Source organism: Barbatula barbatula (assembly GCF_947034865.1).
Source record: "Barbatula barbatula genome assembly, chromosome: 18".
Classification (NCBI taxonomy): Eukaryota; Metazoa; Chordata; class Actinopteri; order Cypriniformes; family Nemacheilidae; genus Barbatula; species Barbatula barbatula.
Genome location: NC_136781.1, coordinates 246,355 through 268,566, shown reverse-complemented (window position 1 = coordinate 268,566; position 22,212 = coordinate 246,355). Strand labels below are relative to the sequence as shown.

The 22,212-nt window shown below is 40.8% G+C and overlaps 3 protein-coding genes across 5 annotated transcripts in view; 1 reads left to right on the top strand and 2 right to left on the bottom strand.

The window, feature by feature from the left end:
- Positions 1-1,523: 1,523 nt before the first annotated feature.
- On the bottom strand, positions 1,524-11,916 carry wdr1 (WD repeat domain 1). Its single transcript, XM_079480222.1, has 15 exons — positions 10,828-11,916; positions 9,943-10,064; positions 9,748-9,838; positions 9,530-9,677; positions 9,271-9,451; positions 9,037-9,114; positions 8,039-8,119; positions 7,727-7,960; positions 5,897-5,984; positions 5,651-5,807; positions 4,650-4,737; positions 4,445-4,555; positions 4,172-4,345; positions 3,087-3,231; positions 1,524-2,281 (listed from the first exon to the last, which is right to left on the bottom strand). Exons 1-15 carry the CDS (start codon positions 10,841-10,843, stop codon positions 2,175-2,177), a joined length of 1,821 nt encoding a protein of 606 aa, XP_079336348.1. The 5' UTR covers positions 10,844-11,916; the 3' UTR covers positions 1,524-2,174.
- Positions 11,915-19,112, top strand: znf518b (zinc finger protein 518B). The gene is made up of 2 exons (XM_079480221.1): positions 11,915-12,150; positions 13,999-19,112. The coding sequence occupies exon 2, from the start codon at positions 14,168-14,170 to the stop codon at positions 16,982-16,984; it is 2,817 nt and encodes a 938-aa protein (XP_079336347.1). The 5' UTR covers positions 11,915-12,150; positions 13,999-14,167; the 3' UTR covers positions 16,985-19,112.
- clnk (cytokine dependent hematopoietic cell linker) overlaps positions 18,980-22,212 on the bottom strand; it is a 10,474-nt gene continuing 7,241 nt past the window's right edge. Inside the window, exons 6-15 of one of the 3 annotated variants that reach the window (XM_079480223.1) lie at positions 22,124-22,143; positions 21,883-22,041; positions 21,733-21,757; positions 21,584-21,605; positions 21,456-21,507; positions 21,345-21,370; positions 21,081-21,175; positions 19,678-19,755; positions 19,395-19,550; positions 19,022-19,316 (exon numbers count right to left, since the gene is read on the bottom strand). In XM_079480223.1, coding sequence (XP_079336349.1) covers positions 19,161-19,316; positions 19,395-19,550; positions 19,678-19,755; positions 21,081-21,175; positions 21,345-21,370; positions 21,456-21,507; positions 21,584-21,605; positions 21,733-21,757; positions 21,883-22,013 — 741 coding nt within the window. In that variant the 5' untranslated portion in view covers positions 22,014-22,041; positions 22,124-22,143 and the 3' untranslated portion in view covers positions 19,022-19,160. Of the gene's footprint in view, positions 19,317-19,394; positions 19,551-19,677; positions 19,756-21,080; positions 21,176-21,344; positions 21,371-21,455; positions 21,508-21,583; positions 21,606-21,719; positions 21,758-21,882; positions 22,042-22,123; positions 22,144-22,212 lie in introns of all 3 variants that reach the window. The other 2 variants (XM_079480224.1, XM_079480225.1) reach the window with 2 other exon arrangements.

Genomic DNA, 22,212 nt, shown 5'->3' with positions numbered 1-22,212 from the left:
TGTGTGGAGTAGAAGAAACAGAAACGATCATAAACTCACTCAAGTCTCCGGTCAGTCTCCTGTGGAACGGTTTCTGTCTGTCTCTCAGGAATCTGATGATCTGCTCTGTCTCACATGAGACTCATTACAGTAATTCACTTACATTTCCATTCAGATACACAATTCAAACTGAATTTACCCAAATTCATCAAACCGCACGTCTGAGCAAGACATACAAACCCAATGAGCTTAGACACCATTGACAGTAATAATTGAGAGTAATATGAATATCTGTAGTAAACTAATGAGATTTGGCAGTAGAGGTGAATGCTGCCCTCTGCTGAACTCATTCGACATATACAGACTGACGTTAAAGGGACATAAAAATACAAATTCTGTTATGAACAATTCACCCTCTAGTCGTTCTAAACATGTATAAACGTGTATAAACACAACGAGAGAATAATGTTAGAAACCAACAGTTCTGAAACACCATTGACTGCCATAGAATTTGAGTCATTTATTCGTTCTGTTGAACACAAAAGAAGATATTGTGAGGAATGTAGGAACACCACCAAAAAAAATCACAATTCTGTCATTACTGTTTAAGTTAAAACCTTTCTGTTTCTGCAGCTCCACTGTTATTTTCACACCGTCTCTCAACACTTGAAAGACATAAACACGTTTACCTTCACAATCCCTAAAGCTTCATTTCTCCACCTGAACACAGACGCATGTCTGACGTGAGTTGTTCTCATTGAGCGTCTTTGACTTTTAAAGGACAAACTTTATAAAGACTTTGATTTAATGCTCGTCAGTGTTTGAGTAGAGACTCGCGCTGTTTTCCCGCTCTTCTCGAGCTCGCGCTGCGCAGGTGCTTCCTTCTTTTCGTCATCGACGCGTCACACTCACGTCATTCATACACTTGTCCCAGTTTGTACTGAGCGTTAATAATTGTTATATAATTTTATAACAGCTGGCGTGACGTCGAGCCTCGTAACTCCTCAGCTGTTATGCACTGTACCTCACTGCTTCGCGGGGCTCATTGCTTTTATAAAACAGTTATTCAATACGCGAATCAAGGTTTCATCAAATAAAGTAAATAAAGTTATAAAAGGATATTTAGGCAATGTTATGCGTACAGCCGTTATAAAGCGGGGTAATTTATTACGGCGTAGAACTCGGCTCAACCAATCAGAATCAAGGACCAGAACTGACCGTTTTATAAGATATTTGGCATAAAATCTTTTGTGTGCTATTTATTTAGAGACATTTATACATTAAGGTAGTATTCATTGAGTATATGTGGATTAAACTAAAGTAAACGCACTGAAAGATTACATTAACATTAACTAATTTACTCCTGTCATGTTAAACCTGTACGAGTTTCTTTCTTCTTCAAAAAACAAAAGATGATATTTTGAAGATTGTTCCCCCGCCATTTACTTCCATTGTATGAACACAAAACCACAGAGACATTTCTCGAAATCTACATCACAAACACATGAGAAAGAATACAGATTTGTGACCAGAAGACACAGCGTGACAAACAGTTGCATAAAAAGTGTTTTATTATCATTAATAATATAATTATGAATCACATCCACTCATGAAAAATGAACCAGAGAAATTCAAACATAAACAGTAAATAAACAACATGTGAGGGTTAGAGGAGATGAAGTGATTGTTACACCAGCTCCGACACTTTCTGCTGTTTATTTCTCATGATTATTGCTCCCTTACAACCTCTCCACAGACACACACACACACACACACACACACACACAGGAGAGGAGACATCCGCCGCAGAGCTCCTGGAACACAAGGTCACGTTAGGTCTCGAGCACTCCCGGCCGGGCGATGAACTCTGATCCCTGCTTCTGGAATGTCACAATGACAGAGTTTCCATTCAGATTGGAAGATCAAGTGCTTCAGTATTTCTGAGTTCATGTCTGTCTATATCAGTGCAGCGATACACAACATCTTTCCATTGTGTGTTAGTTTATTAGCTGAATTACTGTTACGAGCTTCTAAACCGCAAGTGAAACACGCATGGCAGCAGTGACATACAGACAGACAGTAGACAAAAAGCCATAAAAAGAGAGAGAGAGAGAGAGAGAGAGGTGAGGAGAGACAGACAGAGCGAGTGAGACGTGATCTCTTCTCCTGTTGATCCCGAGAGCCTGTGCGAGAGTTTAGATTTTTAGAGTCCACTGTTTCACACAGGAGTCGTGAGAGGTTGTGACGAGCGTGTTTGGATTGAGCCACGCCAGACCACTGACGTGATGCAGGCGATGGGAGTCTGCCACACAAAGACAAACAGATTTCATATCAATACACAAACAATAACATTGTGAAACACATCACTTCTGAAACGGATGAAAGATTCAATGAAACACAAAAGGAGAATCAGTGAGCAGAACATAACAAAAAACATTAAAGCGGCCGTACAACAGTGTTTCATGCATTCTGACTTCTTTACAATGGTGAAAGTGTTGTCTCCTCATGCTTAACACGGTCAACGTATTAAAAAACAAGTTGGACGTATGAAGTATTATTTTTGTGCTCGATACACTCTTCCAGTGAAAGAGAGAGAGAGAGAGAGACAGAGAGAGAGACAGAGAGAGAGAGAGAGAGAGAGAGAGAGAGCACTATGTTTGTGAAGTTCAGTCGTGTCGTTTCTTTGCTCCATTTGGGTGATGAATGTTATATAAAAGGTGGATATAACGCTGGATTTGGAGATGTTTTGAAACTGATAAATGGTGCGGCGGTCCTGACATGATGCCGGACATGAAACGCATGCGGTAAGTGAAACTGATGTCTGTGTTTTGTTGGCAATGTGTGCGCAAGTGCTTATGTCCCAAATAATGTTACAGCTTTATCTGTCTTTTATAAATGTGATCAAACTCAAGACTCTACTGTTATTTGAAGGGTGCGATACTATTCTCTAAGTACTCAAGACTGAGTTACGGCCGCTTTAAAGTACTTCTGCCAAACATTTTTGCATTCCAGAGAAAAAAAAAGCAATACAATTCGAGAAAGAAATAATGGTACGTAACAGACAACAGAACTATTCCAAGATAAACTACACTGTGTGTGAGTGTTACCTGGGATTTTAATCCTCTTGTCAGGATTGCTGACCGTCCAAACATAAACCATCATGTCCATTCCACCGGTGGCAAAGTGCTCATTGTCAGGTGACCAGGCCAAACAGACGATCTTTGCGTGATGTCCGTAAAATTCATTCTTCTCCTTAAACACAAACATTCAGGCATTCATTAAACTTGAGACTAGGGATGCACGATGAATTATCGGGCCGAACATTTTATTATTGATAATTTAATTTAGGCTGATGTATTATAGCCGATAAATTTAGAATCATTTCCTCTGGTTGAATCACTTCAGCTGCACGATGCTCACAGTGAAAATACAGTACAGTACGGTCTTTCTGTCATGATACTTCCTGATATTAGCAAAACATTGTTGATGTACGTTCAGTATGTAGATACAGCATATTGCTTGAAACCGTCTCAGAAAATGTTATATTATTTAGATACGGTGTAATGGCAAATATATCGGGTAGCGGCTGCTAATGTTAAAGAATTATCGGTTAACGTTATCAAGCAAAATCTACATTTCAGTGCATCCCTACTTGAGACATCTAATCGTTTTACTAAAATATGAATTTATAGTCAGCTTTGCCCTTTCAAATCTTTCTAGAGCTCTGAGATTATGACATGTGTTAAAATGAAAGACAGCAGTGGTGTTTCAAATGGGCAAGTAAAACACAGACTGGACTTGTTGGGTCATTTTCCATGCTCAGTGTGATTTCTTTTAACTTTTCCCTCATAAAATCAGTCTTATCTGCGGTTTGGATGACGTGTTGTAATATTGGTTGCTTATAGAGATGAGAAAATAATACACAATGAAAGATACACCCAGAATCAAGACTGCTTAAAAGCGAGCGATCAAAGTTCTTATAATATAACAGATTTGGATTCTTAGAAAATCAATGCCAGACCAACATTTATCAAACGTGGGTGTCCGATCACAGAATTATGCTTGTTTAGACAAAGGCGAAAGATGTGGGGGTGTTGTTTTGGTGATTTGAACATCAACAACGGCTAAGAGAAATCGGAGAACCAGCCTTTAATGTAACACAAAACTAATATAGCTGAGCAGTCTGATTTACCGTGTATCCATCAGCGACAGTGAACACACTGGCAACCTTCTTCTCATCCGTGACTGCGAGGAACGCTCCATCCCAAGAGTACGACATGTCCGTCACGGGCCCCTGAACATCCAGAACCTTCCCATCATCCTTCAGGGTGTTTCCCTGAACAGAGTACATGTGCACCTTTCCATCCTACAACAACAGATCACAGAAGAACAAACCTGTGAACCTACCCAAAACCCATCTAACTGCAGTGGACCAGACGGTTTGAAGACGTGATTGGTCACTTACAGCTCCGCCCACAGCCACAGTTCCACCCCCGGGTTGACAAGCGACAGCTTCAGGCTCGTACTCAAGATTGTCTAGAGTGAAGAGCTTCTTCTTGTCTTTCAACAGAACCAGCTGCACAAAACAACCTGCGTTTATTCTGTGTTTTTACACATATGACAGCACATGTTGTGTGAGATGTCAGGTCTGTACCTTGTCAGGTCTGTACCTGCCCAATACACGCAGCGACAGCGAGACCGCCCGGACCAACGCTTACACACTTCGGCTGCATGTCCATTTTTATCACATCAGATGCACTAAACGCACAAAAATAACAGAACGTGCTTTGAGTATCAGCTTCAACGGAGTGATCAGATCGAATTAGAGTAACAAACAAATTAAAGCACAACCACAGCACCTCAACATTATCACATCACACACACATTTACATAGAATTTCCATTTTAAAGTGAACTACTCATTTAAACTCTATGATAATTCACCCACGTCCATGTGTTTATTGCTTCTGTCAAAAGCTAATTGAATGTTTTGAGGAAAGCTTTCCAGGGTCTTCTCTATATAATGTTCTTAAACGGGGGGCTGTTGGTTAAGGTCCAAAAACATGTGCACATCTTTTGTATTACGTAAACACATTTGAAATGTCACACGTGATGTAGATTTCAAAAGACAGCCATCTTATGCACACGAACTGACCATTTTAAACAATGAACTTGCACAAAGAGATATAACGTGTCCTTCCACATCGAAGGGTCTTCTTTCTACACACTCGTAAACACTTGGTCGGAACTTCTGCTTACGTCCTGTGATGCGTGACCTTTCCAATGTGATTACAGGCTGTGTATTTATGTTTAAAAGAATAGAATTTCCTTTTCTTGGAAAATGACCAATGGTTTGGCTAGACAACACCCTTATTCATCGTCTGGTGTGGTGTAGAGCTGTTTGAAGCTGCGATAAACCATAACCAACAGCATTATACGGAGAAGAACCCCGGAAAGTCTCAATTTGTTTTCCACAGAAGACATAAACACACAGACGACTTGTATGACATGTGGCTGAGTGAATTATCATGACATTTTAATTTTATAGTGAACAAGAGACCCTTAGAGAAGAGATGAAATATCAATTTAAATGTAAGTGACCTGAACATTTTAAGAATAAACTGACAAATGTTCATTGTTCAAATTCATTCATGGAGGGCAGATCATCTCACCTGTACTCTTTCTTACGGAGGTCAGTATAGCGAACCGTATCGTCCATGCTGCAGGACACTAGACGACCGGACTCATCCACGGCCATTCTGGAGACCTGGTTGGAATGTCCCTTCCCCAGAAACTCGTCATTATCTCCGGTCTCGGAGTCCCAATAATGTGCACACACACAACGTCAAGGACAAACACACTCATAACATCATTAAAACACAAACCAACCGTTCAATCACGAGAGAAATGAAGGATATTAATGTGTCCATCATGACTGCCTGAATAGATGTTGGATCGTCCATCCGCCTTATGAACCGTGAGACACTGGATGGATTTAGTGTGGCCCTGCACAAAACACACAAAACCATCAACGATCTCACCGCTGCATGCAAAACGCCTGTGAGATGAGGATCTGCGGCCTGCACTACTTCTGCAGTGTGTGCTCTGTTACTTATTTTGAACAATTTGGACTTTAAACAACACATGCAACTAAACCACATTCCCAGCAGATAGGGCTGTGACGGTGGCAGTGACAACCGCACCACCACGGTGGTGAACTGCCACTGAAGGTAGTGCACGTCATGGTGACAAATATAAGACAAAGAAAATGACAGTTGTGATAAGGATTGCTATTTGTAGCCTTTCTGCATGGTTTTATTTAAAAGATTTTACATTAACATATAGGCATACGCTCTGCAAAACCCAGATTATTCTGTGGGTTCTACAATGGATCTTGTTGTGAAATGAACAGTTAAATAAAATCTAAACCAGCTATGACCCTCTTGCTTGGTGTCAGAGCATGTACAGGTTACCGCGGTTGTGGAGAGACATTTATTCATTATTCATCTTCTGTACGCGCATATAGTGCAGCTGTACACATCTTACTCAGGACAATGTCAACATGCAAGTTTTCCATTAACGAGAAAGAAAGAATAACGTTTTTATGGCAATCTGAATAGTGAAGTCAAGGTAGGTGTAAACAGTTTGATTCAGGTGGAATTGTTAAGGACACGCCACTGACTGAAGTTGTCACTTCAACAAGAGCTTTTTTTGTTTAATATTTGACTTTCTTACATTATCCAAAATTACTTCTTCAGAGGTGTATGAAGACCTTACGTAATGAACCGTTATGTTTGTAATACTTTAAAATGAGCGGTTTATATCTACATACAGAGCAGGCCTACATACATTGAATCCGACGCCATGTTTTTTTTTTACAGCAGCCCTACACGGACAATCAACTCTACACTGCACGTTTTATCTTCCTCTCCCCTCTCTTGAGTTTTAGTGCAAACGGCTCTAGCTCCGTTTTTCTCTCCAGTATCTGGACGTGTACAATATTAAAGCGGTTCCAGATAAACAATGCCGCTCAAAACTGCTGCGTCACACAGCTAATATTACAACAACATCATCATATCTTGGTTCAAACAAACTGAAAACCAATGTTTCTCAGATACTGATTAGAATCAAAGCAACCTCCTCTGGGGTGATTTTTAGATGACGTCTCTCTGCTGGAGGGTATCTCCACAGATATATATGAGCATCTTCACTAAAAGCCTCAGTAACGCAAGTCCTAACGCATCTCTGCTGGAAAATCTTTAAAATATTAACGCAGGTCCCACCTGACTTTTATCCTTCTTGTTATCCCTGGAATCCACTGACCTTATATGTTATGTAATAAATAAGAAATCGCTCTTACTACAGCCTACGAAATATTTTTGTACTGTGGTGGACATGGTCATGTTTGGAGAGAGATATTTGTTGCAAATCTATAATACAACGCTAGTGGCCGCTGTAAATCAAAAACTGGGCCTTTATTATTTATTGATGTTTATTTAAATGTTTTATATGCTGTAGTGTGCCGTTTCACTGATGGATTTGCGTATTAAACATGGACGGATGTTTCATCTTCATTTATTTCAGTATTTAAATAAAGTTTATATTTCTCTTCCACTTGTCATGTGTTTGCTACACGCAAATATATGAATATAAATATTTATAATATTAATTAAAAACGGACACCGTCACAGCCCTACCAGGAGTGCAACAAACAGAATGTCAGGGCACACAAACACACATCTGCTCACTTTAACGGTGCGCAGCGGACGGTCAGGGTTATTCCGGTCCAGATAGTTGATGTAGCCGGACAGAGAAACACTGAGTAGGTGATTCTTCTGCCACAGACAGCCCAGCTGCTGATCCAGAACATCAGCGCCCATGTTAAAGGTTGTCACCGTCGTCCCGCTGCCAACATCCCACAGTTTAACGGTCTTGTCTCCTGACGCTGAGATGAGCTGCGTGCTGTCAGGACTCCAGCAGACCTGAGAGACAAACATCATCATCATCATCATCATCATTTTTATTAAGAGCTCGTGAGCCGTAGACACAATGACACTCACAGCATAAATGCCTCCGACATGAGCTTTCTCTCCACCCAGAGAGCCCACCTTCTCGCCAGTCTTCCCATCATACAGCAAAATCTGAAACAAGAGAAACAGGAGAGAGAGATGAGAAGCACAGAATGACTCCTACAGAGAAAGAGAGAGAAGCTTTGAAAACAGTAGTGGCCTTTGCTAGGTTTCACCCGTTGAAACACGCCTCACAACAGAAGGCGTCTCCGCTTACACTCCAAAAAGAGAATTTTCCCCATCATGCCACTCATGACGTCAAAATGATTTAAAAAAGAAACGTTTGTTATTTGTAATGGAAATATGTGCCACCATGGCGTTTAAACGCAATGTTATGTGTTCGGGACGTCCCTGTTATTTATGTATTAAATTTTTTTTTACACTGACGAATAAACTTTGATCTCTAACATCAAATCTTTATATCTTACATTTTCTTTAAACAAAATTATGCTCAAAACATTTTTATTCCTAACACATAATCTATGGATTAAAACAGTACTATGACAAACCCGCTTATATTACACAATGCAAGCTTTACAGCACAAAAGAAAATAATTCAAACTTTAACTAAATAAATAAAAAAATAAATAAGTCAAATTCCCTGATATTAAACAAATGAAATACTAACAAACCTTCTCTTGTCCTTTTGTCGCCGCCCTTGTCCTGACACGCCTGACTTATAAACAAAACTGCACAGCCTGCCCTTCTAGAGCAGACGCGGCTTAATTCATCTGTAGCGTCCGACTGAACTAAATGTACATTTTACTATAAACAAGTATCTTTGAGTGATTGTAAAATATAATTATTAAAATTGTATATGTAAAAATAAAATACAGGCTGGATAGATTTAGTTGAATACGCTACTGGCCGAATTATAAACATGTCAAATACACATCAAATAAATGGGGGGCCTCCGACTGCTTCTTTGAACCGGGCCTAACCTTGTCCAAACCCAAATATGTTTTTCACATTCAAATATAAACTCTCACCTGACCATCTGCACCAGCCGATGCGTAACGATTCCCATCAGGAGAAAACCGCACACAGTTGACGAACCGACTGTGATCCTAAACACACAAACACATCGACAATAATAAGCTTTTCTGTACGAATACACCATAATCTCTTTATCTGGTGGAGTCACAGCACAGTGTAGTGTTTCTCTCTTGGATTCATTCTGCTCTTTCTCTGCTGACGTGTGAGGACAACACAGAGAAACTCACGCTCATGGTGCATTTATATTTAAAGGGCGGCCCCTCCAGGAAGGTGGTGCAGTTGTCGTCGCTTCCCGTCACCAGACGATACGGCCGCGTCTGCTTGATATCAACGCTGTTGATGATTTTACTGTGACCTACGATTTCTCCCACCGAGGAACCCGTGTCCCAGAGAAACACCGCCCCAAACCTGCACAGTCAACGATGTTCAATCGGATTTCTTTATGACAAAGACCAAATGATCCTAGAATCCAAATGGGTCACTCACTTCTCTCTGCCCTCCCCCACCACGGCGATTCTCTTGCTGTCTTCGGTCCAGGCGATGTCCTTGATCTTCCCTCCGAATGGCTGATACTCGTACTTCAGCAGATGCTCCTTCTGCGTGGTGTCCCAGATCCGGATTTTCCCAGACACATCTGCAGAAGAAGAACCCGTTTAAACATTGCACAACCGCACAGACGAACAGCAGATGTCACGCTGACTCACCGCCCGACGCGATGTAGAATCCAGTGGGGGCGTATTTCGCTACGATGACCTGATGAGGATGCTCAGTGTAGACGTCTGCAATCGCAGGGTTCTGAAAACAACACGACCTCAAACAATCAACTCGTGTGGAGGTATGAGAAGCAAAACAATCAGCACAGATGACATGTAGCAACAAATGCTCATCATAACACTTACGTCAATATTCCTGATAATGACACTCTTTCCATTAGTATACAAGAAGTTGTTCCCTTTCGGGTCTCCGCCCAGGACTTTGGCCACACCCCTCTCCATTTGGGGCAGGCTGGCAAACAACCGCTCTGCAGAAAAACACAAACAGTCAGATCAGAATGTTTTGGACTCATGAAAACCTGCATATTCTCAGCTGATTTTAGGGAAACGAAACAGAATTAAACACGTCAAATAATACTACACTTTTAATACTAGCAGATTCCAAAAACATAAACAAACTAGGGAAGCATGATAAATGATCGGCCATATCGGTATCAGCCGATAAATGGTCATTTTTTATGTTATTAGTATCTGCTTCCAACGTTAAATTATTACCGCTTACTGTCCAAAATTGACATATCGGTGCATCCCTAAAACAAACATGAGGATGTGTAGAGTTTTGTGGGCACACACCCGTCACATCAGGATATATGAGATCAGACATCATGTCATAGATTTGTGTGTTTATATTAGCATCCGGAAACAGTATTCACACTACAGTAAGTACAGTACAGTATGGCATCATCATCATCATCATCACAGTATTCACAGCTGCTGCGATCAGATGTAATGTTAGTGGATCCGATGTACACGCACTCGCGTGAGAGACATGAGGTGTGTGACACTGTTTAATACAACACACACACACACACACACACACACTGCTGATTTCATCACGAGACCTTCCGTGCGAGTAACCAAACCTTCACCAGCACAACTATCACCATTAACTCAACTATACTAGCATAACCATCAACACTAGCGCGCGCACACACACACGTTAGCATTCAGTCAGCGGACACACACTCACAGGCTCGCGCTCGTAAAGATCAGACACAGCATCAGACTTACTGAGCTCGTACGACATGTCGCTTATTTCCTCCGGTAAGTGTAATGAACGCAGGTGAAACGGGCCCGTCCGGATCTGATCACTTCTTCTGTCACCGGCTGATCCCTGAACGCGGAAGAGGCGGCGGCGCGCGGCACGTCTCGGCTTTGCCTATATATGGTAAAGACCGTTCGTCTCGCTCACACGCCCAGCAGGAAGTGACGTACAGCTGGAGAGTTAAGGCACGGCGTGGTGAAGGGCCGTCGCCGTCTTTTGTTGAGTTGTTCGGTGATTTTCTAACATTTTGAGTTTGACCGGTCGTGATTGTTTGCATTGAAATCCGTCCTCACGCGTGCTACACGATGTGACGTGACATTGGTTTCATCATGATGATCCATGTTTAGTTGACATTGTTATAATAGGAATGCCACGTGTTCGTATGACGAAAACATCGCTCAAATAATGTGAGAGAAACGAGTTGCATTAGGTGCGACCTGATCTTCAGTCCATCGGAAACGCCAGAATGATGTAATTGTCCTTTTAAGCACGATACCCCAAACCACCACAATAAAGAACAAGAACATTAGTGGTTTTTGCACCAAACAACTAGCTTAAGGTGATAAAACGTCCTCACATTAAAGTACTATAACTCATTCTAGTATTGTTTAATTCTAGAGGCTTCAATGTTCATTTGTTTAATTCTGTAGAGGCTACTACAAAATGTTCAGGTGGATAGATTTCGAATTCACTTTAGCACATTTGTGAGGTTTACAAAAGGTGTAAACATGCAGGAGGATTTAGAGCCCCTAGAGAAAATGTGTTTTCATGTATTCGTCTTCATGGGTCAATTACAGGAACTACTTGCCTGTATTGTTCTCGTCGATCATAATCGACTTTAACGGTTACAATACAAAATGCAACTGTTTCCATTGAAAATAAACATCGGTTGTTTTCCTGTTACTTAAAGGAAGGGTCATGTGACTATATGTGGTTACAGCGTTCTACAGACCGAACATTTGTTGTAACGACTCAACCCGACAGCGTTACCCGCAAACATCCGCCATACTCTACAATCGACCGTAAATCACGCGTGTGTTTATATTTTTCTTCGTGTAAGAAGCTCGCTGTAAAATGCGGGTGCGCGCGTGAGCTGTAGAGCTCTACTGAGGCAAACAGCCAATCAGGCTCTCGTATTTCGTCACGCGCATCGTGCACCCGCATCCATACTGCGCACCCACAGCAGCAGAAAAAAAACATTGTGCAGACAAAGATGGAGCGAATAGTTTGAATAATGGAAGATTGTGTGTCATCACTCGCTGTGTCTTTGAAGAAGAGCGTGATTTAAGGTCAGTATAAAACGAGCAGTTGTTGCATGAACCGCTTCGGTCATCATGGCGGCTGCGGGTTGTGCTCGAGACACATTTGTCGAGTACACGCGCAGGAGATCTTGAATGCAGATTAAGATCATCCTGAGGGGGGAAGCGTGTTGTTTTATATTCAGGCATCTTTAGGGACCGTAGTGCAAAAAACGGTCTTAAGTGCTCAATTTAGCTCTGAAAATAGGATCCTGACTGAATTCGTCGTGAAGAGATCAGACAGGACTGAGTTTCTGAAGTGGTGTCAGCTGGTTCTAGTCTGACGTGACCGTTATGCGTGTTGCTGGTTTGTGCTGGTTTAAGCTGGTCCTCAGCTGGTTTAAACTGGTCAAACCAGCATCAAAACATACCTAACCCAGCATATGCTGTTTTTTTTAAACAGGCTAAACAGAGATATTCTTGTCCTCCGACACCAAGTGAACTAAATCTAAAACTACAAATGATTCTGAAGGTTATTTTCATTTTAAAGAACTCATTTTGTTCAGAAATAGAAATGGTTGTTAAAAATGTGTTTAAAGGTTTTCTATTTACTCTTTTTTTCTATTGTTATTTGCATAACTGTTGTATACAATAAGTGGAAAATTACAATAAAGTGAGAAAAAAAACGTGTTTAAAGGAATAGCATTTTTTTTAATGTCAACAAATTCATTTACCTGAAATCATCATCATTTGAAAGTAATATAATATTTTTTTCCATGCTGTTTTAAACCTTACTCTTAAAAAACTTTGCTTTGACAGATGGCCCACATTAAAGACTTAAAGTCCCCCTGTGGTGAATTTTTTTACCTTTATTATTCTATTATTTTAAACCATTGCAGAGTATTTCTCAATAAATCTGCAGTTTACCAAAGACCCTTTAAAAATGCAGTTAAAAACAGCCTCTGTTTTCGACATCATAACCCTGTAACCAATGACCTTAACCGATTCGAGCCATATATAAGGAAGGCATTGAAATGGCCGCTGCTGTTTTAGCTCTGCTTCTTAAACACAAGCACATGCATGTCGAATGAGGCATCTAACGCTGCGTTCCAGATAACTCGGATTTCTGATATTATGTTGTAAAATATCTGACTTCCGACCTGAATAGGTTCCAGTCAACCATGCGTCACACTTGCATTTTACCAAGTGAAGTCACTATAAGATGCTGAGAGAACGTAACAGAGGTCTGTGTTATCGTTATATGGTAGCTATTCAAACAACGTATGCATAAGGTTACAAAGGGCTAGTCACCATCTTGTCTGTGACGTCAAATGACGTGTTTCACTGAGGTCGGGGTTGATCGATCTGCACCGAGATCAGAGTTAGGAAAACCGACTTCGTTTGCCATTCCAGAAAAGGTCGACAATACCCGAAATCCGAGTTGTCGGGTTTGTCAGAGTTGTACCTATAATCAACTGTCCCATTAAATGGAGCTAGGGTGTAGAATAGAGATACATTTAAGTCATTTTAAGGCACAAAGAAATGATCGCAGAATTAAAAACTTTTACATATGCTATGTTTTAAAAAATTTATAAAAACTATATGTTGCAGAAAAAGCAATTGGTACACATAGTAAAAACATTGTTACTCTCATGTGTTTTGACATTACTGTCCAATCTTTAACTTATCTTTTATTATCAGTCCCTCTGAAAGGTCTTGTAAAAAATAAATCTACAAAGTACACAAACAGACTAGAATTCATTTAAATAAAAAGTTTAGCTACGCTTACCTAATGTTAAAATTACAGCGCTGGGCATTGGGACTACACTACACTTTATTGACTCTTTGTAAAGTTTTTTTCAAATTTCCTGAAACACTCTTCTTTTCTCCATTGTGCAGGTTAAAAAGTGTTCTCAATAGCAACACTTGACTCGCTGAACTTCAGTTTTATCGGCCCTAAAGGAAAGATCCTCAAGCAGCAACAAGTGTTGATTGCTGTGAATGTATCCAATGCACATCGTGGATATTGGAATCACTAACTTAATGTTCTCACCCTAATGTCCTCACCATGCGCTCACAACTAAATTTCATGTCATTTTTGAGCAAGGATGAAGCTGTACCTACTAAAGACAATGATCGTCTGTGCTGCGCAAAATGCCGGTTTTCAACCAAAGACATGGACCTGTTCCAGAGGCACGTGTCTCATCATAAAGAGGTGACATTCTCTTGTGCTCTCTGCAGCCATGTTTCCTACTCCATAACAGAGTCTCAGAAACACGTCGTCTCGCATACAGGCTCGTACCCATATCGATGTAGCTTCTGCTCCTATGGAGCCGTGCGGAGAGATTATATGGTGAAGCATATTCAGCGTATACACAAGAGATCAGCGGAAAAAGGCTTTTTTACTCATTTTGATGAAACCACCCCATCCTGTGAACACCCATCGGTCACTGACACTCACAGAACATCAGGTTGGCCTGAAAGGACTGAGCATCCCAGCACAGCTTCTCAATCCAAAGGAAACGCTCATGTTGAATACCTTAGCGGAAGTCAACCAAGAACCAATATTTCCAAAACCAGCAGTGGACATTGCTATTTGACCTGCAGCACAACAAAACAATGTGTTGTGAACACAACACTTGCTCAGACACAGTTTACAGGTGCAGCTCCCAGCCATGCTTCCAATGCTAGTCAATCATTAGGCAACACTCTACAGGCGGCTCCAAGATCTGGACAAGAGAATGGAAATCTGTCAAGTTCTCTGGTCAGTGGGGATAGTCAGGTGGGGAAGGTGGGTTGTAGCAAGCTAACCTTAGAAAAGCCTAGTCAGAAAGCAACCTTTACAAGAGTCCCAACTGGTTGTACAGAACCACCTTTTAATAGCCAGAGGAGTGGTGTTCCTGAAAGGCCAATCCATTCCAAAAGCATTCCCAAAGTCAAGGTTCAACTGCCTGTTGAAATGACCAGCCCACTCAGGCCGCTTCTCAATATGCCATCGGGAGCATTAACCCAGAGAACCGTGGCAACTCAGAATGGCCAAACTGATCAACGGGTCAGTCAGTCTGTAACAGGGACAAACAATCTGATATCACAGAAAAAGAGTTTGACTGCGGCGCTCGTCAACAGTCAGGTCAAACATTCTGAACGAAGTCCCCTGGTTTCCATGCAGAGAGAACAAACTACAGAAAGAAGCAGTCGGCTGCGAACAACCCCCATAATCCTGAGAAGATCATCAGCAAAGAAGGCAAGTCCACTATCCAATGTTCAAGTTGAACTGTTAGCACCGTTAAACCAACCCATTGAGCACAACAAGCCTTTGACTGTGTCCTGTCCAGAGGAGATCAATATTCCTGCTGGCTGTTTGGTTGAGTTGGTTGAGGTGAAAAATGTCAATGGGACTCGGGAGCTGGAGCTTCGCCTTGTCTCACCTAATGGAACCCCACAGGACCTGAAGTACACTGTGGACGGACCTATACCAATCTCTACTGGAAAAGAGATGTCATTCAAATGTCAAGTTGCCACTGAGCCTACAGCCAGTCCATCAATGTATTTAACATGTCAGACGGTAAAACAGCAGCCACCTTCAACATGCTCTGATGTTCAAAGTGTCAGAAAAACTCAACATAAACCTCAGCGTTCCTCAGACACAGCAGTTCAGACCGCAAACAAACAGAACCTGAAAAGCAAAGGTCCCGCGTTCCAACCCTCGGTCGCGGCTTGTGAGGTTACAAAAGTGAGTTCTGAAGGCCTTCCTGTGATCTCATCAGTGTTTTCTCTTTGTCCCACTCCTACATCCACTGCAAGTGTCTCTCAATTTGTGTCGGAATTTAACAACAGCACCTTGCAAAACAATGGGCCACTAATCAAGCTACAGCGAGAGTTGAAAGTCATTTCAGAGCATGAAAGTGAGACGGGAGCAAAGAAAGCATCAAAAAGAAATGTGCCAAGCACGGAGCGTTCAGTTGTCTATAGCATTACCATTAAAAAGGAGGAAGAAACTGAAGAGAAACCCAACGTTGAAGATATGGAGTTCAAAGAATCCAAAACAGAGCTTGAGACTGTTGAAAACACCAAAGCAACTGAAAATTGTGGTCAAGAGAAAACAACACAGAACACACTTGAGAAATGTTCTAATCTTAATGCAAGAGATTTGAATGACAACCCAAATGTGACTAACTCTCCGACAGAAGCCATGCCATCCAACAAGAAGGTTTCAGATAAAGACAAGCAAGATTCTGAGTTTCAATCTGGAAATGACCTTGATCAACGCAGTTGCCAAGCTTCCCTTATGTATCCTAAAGTAGCTTTGGTGAGGATTCCAAGTTCACTGCTTGAACCCAACAAGAAGGTTCCAGAGACGCCACCACAGGAGGAAAGTTTGACGGCACGACCTGTTCTCTACTGCAAGTTAACCGAGCAGAACATGTCCAGTGGTCATGAAGGAGCTATCAAGCTGATCTTAAAAAGAGACTACCCTGAAGACCAAAACCGCCATGCACCTCCTCGTAAAAAACACAAAAAGGGAAAAACCAAAAAACACAAGTTGCCATCGGTTTCAATGCACTTTCAACATGTTTTGTCTAAAGATCGTGAGCTGAGATTAACTCCTATGAAAGAAGACCAGCGTGTCAAGCTTCCTGGTCCAAACCAACCTGTTGTGGTTCTGAATCATCCAAATCCTTCAATTCAGATGGTCAGTGTTGGCGTCCAAACCCTGAAGAACTATAAGTGGATACGTCCGGTCCATCACATGCAGGAACAGATGGAGGTTCCGTTCAGCAAACAGCCTTCATTGAAGATGAAACTGAAAAAGGTAACTGGACAAAAGTATCGAGTAATAGAACTGGTTGTGAGAGGACTTTCTGAAAAACTGCTAAATGTCTAGTATTGACTGATATTGATTGAGTATAGTATTATTGACTAGTAAATCAAAACTGTACCAGTGTTTATAATTACAGTGCCATTTTTAAACTACTTGTATTTTAACATTTTTAGCTTGTATTTATGCCACATTCTAGTTCCCTGATGACAATTTCAATACATTACCCTTGAGTGAAGTCTTTTCCAGACCTTCTTGAGACATTTAGATCTTGTGTTTTAGGTCAACATGTCGCTAATCCTGCTTAAGGACTTTTTCCATTTCTTTTACTGTATTAATTGTGTTCTACGTCCTCACAGTTACTAATCTGTGCCCTGTAGTTACAGTATGTTTGATCCGTTATATGGATTTTCGTATTAAAAATAGTGCACACATAAATGTGCTTTCATAAGTTGATATATATATATATATATTCACTTGTCATAATTGCACTCCATCTTTTTGAACAGAATTGTTTGTCATATTGTTGTTTCGTGTCTTACACCACTGAAGGAAAATGTGTTCATGTACTGTTGTGAATCTATTCTGTCCATACTCACAGATTCATGGGTAATGTACAGTGTTTGTCCACAAATACATTTCTGAACATTATCTTTGTTGAAGCTTTTGTGTCTTCTGGACTTTAAACATGAGGATGTTTTCTTAAACATGTACTTTTCAGAATGTATACAGATTTAGCATTTCCATCATTTCCACACTTTTGTGTAACATTCACCAAACTGTTAAGATTGTAAGATCTGTTTATCACTGCTGACTGATATCTACCTCAAATCACCAAACTACAACTCTCAAGAGTTCAATAGCTACGTATACATGCAACCATAATATCCGCTTGAAAATGGACAGAAAGCTCAATCGATTTCCATCAGATAATTGGAAGGGATGGTGTAAAGAACAGGAGAAAATAAAAAGCGCTGTATTCGCTTCAAGAACCTAAACTATATAAGGCACTGGCAACATGTATTTGTTCTTACTACACGCCCCGTTTGAATGTTTGATTCTGATTGGCCAGTTGCGACATTTGAAAGGTTCGTTATTCCCAGATAACAACCTCTTAAAACTAATAACACACATTAACTCAGATGTAGCAGATCATTTAGACTTTTAATAACATATATAACACTATATTTACAAATGATTAAACCAATTTGCCTGTTTGTGACATTTGAACGTAATTTCTTACCTTAGAACAGAAAGAAACGTCTTTTCCTCACAGAAGGTTCTGCATTCAGTAAAAATGAGCTAAAACATATTTCAAATTCACATTTCATGCTCAGTTTTTATCTCATGTGGCAAGTAGTCGTGTAATAAGAGGGATAATGTACAAGCAGCCGTATGTTATCATGAAATAAACCCCTTCAGTGAGACACAAGACCTCCGCTGATCATAGCAACCGTCTGCCTGAACATTATCCCTTATTACATTTACATTTATTCATTTGGCAGACGCTTTTATCCAAAGCTCAATCGACTTACAAGTAGTTTTCTACAATGTCACATTACTGCAGAGCGATCAGGGGTAAGGTGTCTTGATCAAGGGCACTTCAGTCATGACCTGCTGACACTGAGATTTGAACCTGCAACCTTCTGATCACAAGCCCAACGCTCTAATCATTAGGCCACAGCTGACCCTTATATTACATTACATAAAGAAAAAAGCAACAACCTCACCCACCTACCAATCTTGACTTCGTTCCAACATCTGAAAAATCAAACATGAAAGAATTCGACAGCCTGTGGACTTGAATTTAAGTTTTAACTTTGCAATCTGATTAAAATGAGTTACTAATGTTTAGAGTACATAGTGTGTATATATATATATATATATCTTCATGTTTTTTTATAAAAATGGGTGCATGTAAACGTAGCTAACAATAAGGAACTAAATAAGTTAAACCTTAAACAACGCTTCAGATGCCTTTGATTTGTGAATTATTTAGAATAGGCTTCAAAACAGAGCAAAAACAAATGCGATATAAATGATTTTTGATGAAAATCATTTGATGAGAAAATCAGATGATGTGTTTCTGAATCGAGTTCAGCCGCACTCAAACATTTTATTAAATGATTTATTAAGTTACAGTCTTATGTTACTCCAAATGTCTGTAAAACATTATATTAAATGATTTCAAAAAACTTTATGATGTTTTAAAGAGTTCTTTATAAATCTGTGTCGGTGATGTTTAACGTAACAGCTCTGTCATGTCCAGCTTTGTGACCGGGTACATGAGGACACAATGTCTTCTCAGGGTGGTCGCTGCCAACATTTTTCGTCCGTCAATGAGGATGATGGGAAAAATGGAGTGGAACTTGATGATGTCAGTGACGGAATCAAACCTCTGAAAGACAAAAGACACGACAGCTGTAGCTCTACTCGACCCTGAGCTCTTTTTCTCTCTCATGTGATCAGAACTTACTTCATTGTTTCTGAGTCCTGTTCCCAAAGTGTATTTTCTGGTGTCCTCACAGAAACGAATTTGAATGTTGAAAACCCTTTTGTCATAAAACACAGCGAGGACGAAGGGTTCGTGGGTAGTGTTCCTCGAGCAGTCGCGCACCAGGAAGGCGCCCTCCTGTTCACAAAAGTGTTTTGTATACATTGACGAGACGTTTGTTTGGACAGGAAACAATCACACCTCTCTGGTTTTAATTTGACATGAGAAAGGAAGTTCATATAAAAGAAAAATATTGAAAGTGTACCCGGTTGACCAGATGAAGAGCATGTTCAGAGTCCACACGACTAAATGCACCAACATACCAGTTCTGCTCCTCTAAACCCTGCACGACACAAACACAAAACAAATGTCATCTTTCATCACAGATTCTTCAAAGTTATATGTTCTTCAAGTCTTCTTCAATAACATATATACTCTTAAAAATAAAGGTTTCTTTCTTAGGCCACACAAGTTAGTCACATGTTGTTGTCAAGGTCCAGAAAAGCACTAAAGTCATGTGACATCGGTCCATCCGCTCATAGTGGATCAGTTGAATTGATCTGTAGCCACGAGAATGATTTATGTGCCCAAAACAAACCGAAATACAACTTTAATGGATATTTTCTCCTCTATCTTGTCAGTGTATGGCGCACGTTCATGAAAGCACTTCTTTGATTAAAGAGTTGACAACAACTGACACCATAACATCTATCAGGAGGCCTGGAAATCTCAAAGATGTCCCTAAATATCTTCATTTGTGCTAATAACACAGACGTCAACATTTGATGGTTTAAATAGCCATGTGAAGTCTCCGTTCGATATTTGAAACCATTTGTTTTATTTTTAGTGCATGATTTTCCATAGTCAGGTTGGTAAGTGACATTTTCAGGATTGTCACATCCATTACGGTAAATATTCCTCATGAACGGACACATGCAAATTAAGTGCTGAAGAGACATCCCTTCTTCATTTGTTGGGTATTATTGCTTCTGCTTTGTGCATTTTAATTAACAGAAATCCTACAAAGTTTGTAGTGTCCATTTCCCTTTTTTAAAACAGAAAACACGTGTATAGACTGATATGTTTCTGATGTTTAATCTATCAACAGGGGTTTAGTAAAATATAAACTGATGGTTCAATAGATTGGTAACAAATACAGTCGCTGAGCGTTTTTATGACACATCCATAACGCTGGATTTGCCCATGTATAGCTGTAATCACTGCGCTTCTGTGTGTGTGTGTGTGTCTGTGCCTGTTTGTCTGTGTGTGTGGGTCTTTCCGTGTGTTTGTGTGTGTGCGTGTGTGTCTGTGCGCGTGTGTCTGCGCGTGTGTCTGTGCGTGTGTGTGCGTGTGGGACTGTGCGCGTGTGTCTGTGCGTGTGTGTGTGCGTGCGTGTGGGTCTTTGCGTGTGTGTGTGCGTGTGTGTCTGTGCGTGTGTGTGCGTGTGGGACTGTGCGCGTGTGTCTGTGCGTGTATGTGTGCGTGCGTGTGTGTGTGTGTGTGTGTGTGTGCGTGTGTGTCTGTGCGTGTGTGTCTGTGCGTGTGGGACTGTGCGCGTGTGTCTGTGCGTGTGTGTGTGCGTGCGTGTAGGTCTTTGCGTGTGTGTGTGTGTGTGTGTGTGTGCGTGTGTGTCTGTGCGTGTGTGTCTGTGCGTGTGTGTGTCTGTACCTGTACAGGTTTGCTGTGGCTGCTGAAGCCGCTGTGCTGTGAATCTTCTTTAGTTGGTGGCCATTCATGGTTCTGCTGTCTTCTGAAATGTGAATCTGTAATAAAAAACGGGTTTTGAGAATCAGGGCTGATGTGTGTGTGTGATCGTTACAGTCAGATCTATCACCATATGAAAGTTTTAATAAGGGATCATCGGCAATATAAAGTGAAACCAATGTTTCATGTGTAAATCTGGGCTGTGATGTTGTATGTGTGGATCTGTACCGGAGTCGAGTTCTGTCACACAATCACTGCAGGTTAAAACACAGAAGAGAGTCAATTCAGGATATGATGCAGTTAACAGCAGTTATACATGATACAGAGCATCATCTGAACCTGCTGTGATCCTGAGAGTCAAGATCCAGAGAAAACCTCTGACACGCATGATCTGAAATACAAACACAAGCCATCAGACCGTCAATGACGTATAAAACATCAAATAATATAATCACATCCTCACTTACCTTCAAATGATCGACTTTTAACCTTGGAGTCAAAATAAGAGTGATTTACACAGTGGATACTTTTATTGTTGAGGTTTGTATCTGTATATAAATACTGTAACAGACATGTGAAAAATTACTCAAGTCATTTAAATACATTTAATACTTACATTCTTTATTTCACTCACAGCTGATCTGAAAAGAAATAGAACATTTTATTACATACAGATCATGTGTGTGTGTGTGTGTGTGTGTGTGTGTGTGTGTGTGTGTGTGTGTGTGTTTGCGTGCGTGCGTGCGTGCGTGCGCGTGTTGCTCACTCTGTCCATGTGTGTGTGTAGTTTTGGTTTCTGTTATGTGGTGAAGTTGGTACTGGTCTGGATGGTGGATGTTCCTCAGTCGGGTTTCGATGCTTACTGATGGTCTCTGTTGGTAGAGGTGGTAAACTCATCTGATCTCTTGGTAAATATCGAACCGGCCTGAAATCAGATCACAACAAAACTCACAAACAAAACAACACAACAGCCTTCAGTGTTAATACTGTGGGATGAAGTTTATTACCTGCGTGGGACTGGTGAATCCTGCAATGACAGAGATTCACACACATGAACAGAAGCACATGGTTTAACTCATCATAAACAGAGCGTGTC

What these genes read in the sequence shown, in the direction of transcription:
- wdr1 (XM_079480222.1), bottom strand. An exon ending in ATTCTACATCGCGTCGGGCG is followed by an intron (nt 9,678 to 9,747) that starts GTGAGTCAGCGT and finishes CTTCTTCTGCAG; the next exon opens with ATGTGTCTGGGAAAATCCGG. An exon ending in CGGCTGGTGCAGATGGTCAG is followed by an intron (nt 8,120 to 9,036) that starts GTGAGAGTTTAT and finishes CTCTTGTTTCAG; the next exon opens with ATTTTGCTGTATGATGGGAA.
- znf518b (XM_079480221.1), top strand. Translation starts at nt 14,168, where the DNA reads ATGCGCTCACAACTAAATTTCATGTCATTTTTGAGCAAGGATGAAGCT.